General features: G+C 36.8%; 1 protein-coding gene across 1 annotated transcript in view; it reads right to left on the bottom strand.

The window, feature by feature from the left end:
• Positions 1-1,909: 1,909 nt before the first annotated feature.
• LOC112470117 (putative olfactory receptor 10D4) overlaps positions 1,910-2,419 on the bottom strand; it is a 161,345-nt gene continuing 160,835 nt past the window's right edge. Inside the window, exon 4 of the mRNA XM_025039108.1 lies at positions 1,910-2,414. Within this exon, the coding sequence (XP_024894876.1) occupies positions 1,910-2,414 (505 nt within the window). The remainder of the gene's footprint in view (positions 2,415-2,419) is intronic.

Below are 2,419 nucleotides of genomic sequence, written 5' to 3'. Positions count from 1 at the left end.
TCTGGGACAGTCAGCGGGAGGAACAGACTTGCATGAAGGAACCGCTTCCCCGGTGGTGCAAGGAGGAATAAAAGACATCAGAGGCGCTCTGTCTGAGCTGAGAGACACAGAAAGCAGAGCCTGGGAGCGTCCTCCATGGCCTGGACCCCTCTCTTCCTCGCCCTCCTCACTCACTACATAGTGCCTGGATCTTCTGTCTGGGAACGTGGCCCCAGAAGGACACAGGGCTCTGCGCTTTCCCTTGGAGCCCAGACTGTGTTGTTGGAACTCCAGGCTCACCATTTCTGTGTCTTTCTTTTCTTTATTCCACAAAGTGAAGGAGCACCAATACAGTTGACAGCACCATGTCAGGCCTTAAAGAATAGTAGTGACTATTGTGTTTCCCAGTTAATAGAACGCTTAGAATAACAACCTTGTTATAATGAAAGTTATTAATTTTGGCGATGCTTATTGTAAAGAATCGAGCCATTCTTTACATTTTATCCTTTAATATTCGCCATGTTTAATATTTCAGTTCGATTGTTGCTTCTCTAGAGTAACCTTTGGTGTAATTAAGCTTGCTTTAAATCGAATTAGTGTCCTTAAGATTTCTAGCCAGACTGACTAATTGCTTATTAGGTGCAATTACAGTATCTTACATTAGAAATTCTTATATGGCAAACAACAGAGCACTGATGATAGGCATCTCCTGCCACTGGGGGTCCATTTAATATTTTCTAATAGCTCATTCCACACTCGGTGTGGTGCTTATTGTTTCTTCTCCAAGAACTTATTTTCAACCAATTGTGTTGATAGACAGGAACTGAAGGCAAGGAAAGGAAGATAATATTCCATTGTGAAAAATGCAGTTTTAATTCTAAAACAAGCTTTTTAAATTTTGTTTTAATACATTAGTCTCTGATTCTTTTTTTACAAGAAAAGCTGTAAACAGCTGGTAGGTAAAATATAAATAGAAAGGAGAAAAACTAGGAAAAAAAGAATGAGAATATGTTAATTATAAAATATAAGTTTCTATAAATAAAATTTACCTATTATTTTCCGTAGCATCATGGAACCGAGATTAGCGGAATCAAAATAAGCTCTATAAATTTTATTATGAGAAAGGAAGAAACATATCCTTTTCTATGGAGAGGCACATTTATTATTGCTAACTGAATTTAAATGAAAATTCTAACACGTGCTTTCTATAACAAATAGAGCTAAATCAATGTTCCATGTTTTGAAAAAAAAATGTAGTAACATACTTGAAGTTGATTTGTTATTTGTTTGTTTTTTACTATCTTTTACAAAACTAAAACTGCTTCTTCTAGGAGCTAATGAGAAATGACTCGTTGATACCCTTCCAGGGGTCTATGAATACATGAAGAATATCTGGGTCCTAAAGAAATCTGTGTACTAGAAATAATCTTAAAACCACACCAAAATGCACAGTTGAAAGGTATTACTTTAAATGCTACCTATTTTAGTCTGAGTTTTGGCGTTTATTGACAGAAAACTGGAAGTTATAGTCTGCTAAAAGAAGTGACATTGAAATATGGTACTCTGTTAAGCTGGGCTTTTCTTTTCTCTGGATGTATATGAATGTACTTCTAACAGAGATTATAAGAAAGAAAATATATATATATTTTTTTATCTCTTTCAAAGATTTAAACAACTAAGTAATGTTCTATAGAAGATGGTGGTCCTGGAAGAGAATCTGTGCAGCATAAGAATCAGTTCTAGTTCCTAAGTGATTTTCTGTTAATTATATTTCATTTTAACACAGAGAGAAATATGAAAACAAATGTGTATTTTAAAACTTAGCTAGGTTCTGAGTACACTTAATTTCAACATACCTTGGAAGCTACAGGTCAGAATTTGTCCTAAGAAATGGAGATTCAAATTTTATCCAGCAAAACTTTAGAGCTTCTCATTTACTCCCCAGAGTGAATCCTCTCTTGTGAAATACATTCTTCAGGGCTGATTTCACATCCTTATTCCTCAGACTATAGATCAGTGGGTTCAGCACAGGAGTGACAAGATTACTCAATATCTGAATTAAAGCTCTAAGCAAGGCACTAGGATTAGACTGTAGATAGATGATGATTATTGGTCCATAAGCACAAAGAATTGCAGTGATGTGAGCACTGCAAGTAGAAAATGCTTTTTGTCTGCCTTCTGATGAGCGAATTTTTGATATGGAGATCCCAATGCGAGTGTAGGAAACAATGATGAACAAAAAGCAAATGAGAGACAAAAGACCAACATTTGTAAAACTTACCTTCTGGGCTAGGGACGCATCTTCACAGGCTAGAGGTAAGACTGCAGGTATGTCACAGCAGTAATAGGCCACCTCGTTAGAGCCACAGTAAGATAACTGGAAGGTGAGGGAAGTTAGGATAATGGCGTGGATGCAGCCACACATCCAGCTCCCTGTGGA

The sequence above is a fragment of the Pteropus alecto genome, unplaced genomic scaffold, assembly GCF_000325575.1.
Source record: "Pteropus alecto unplaced genomic scaffold, ASM32557v1 scaffold1039, whole genome shotgun sequence".
In the NCBI taxonomy this organism is placed as follows: Eukaryota; Metazoa; Chordata; class Mammalia; order Chiroptera; family Pteropodidae; genus Pteropus; species Pteropus alecto.
Note: the sequence above shows the minus strand (reverse complement) of the source record. Positions and strands in the feature narration are given on the sequence as shown.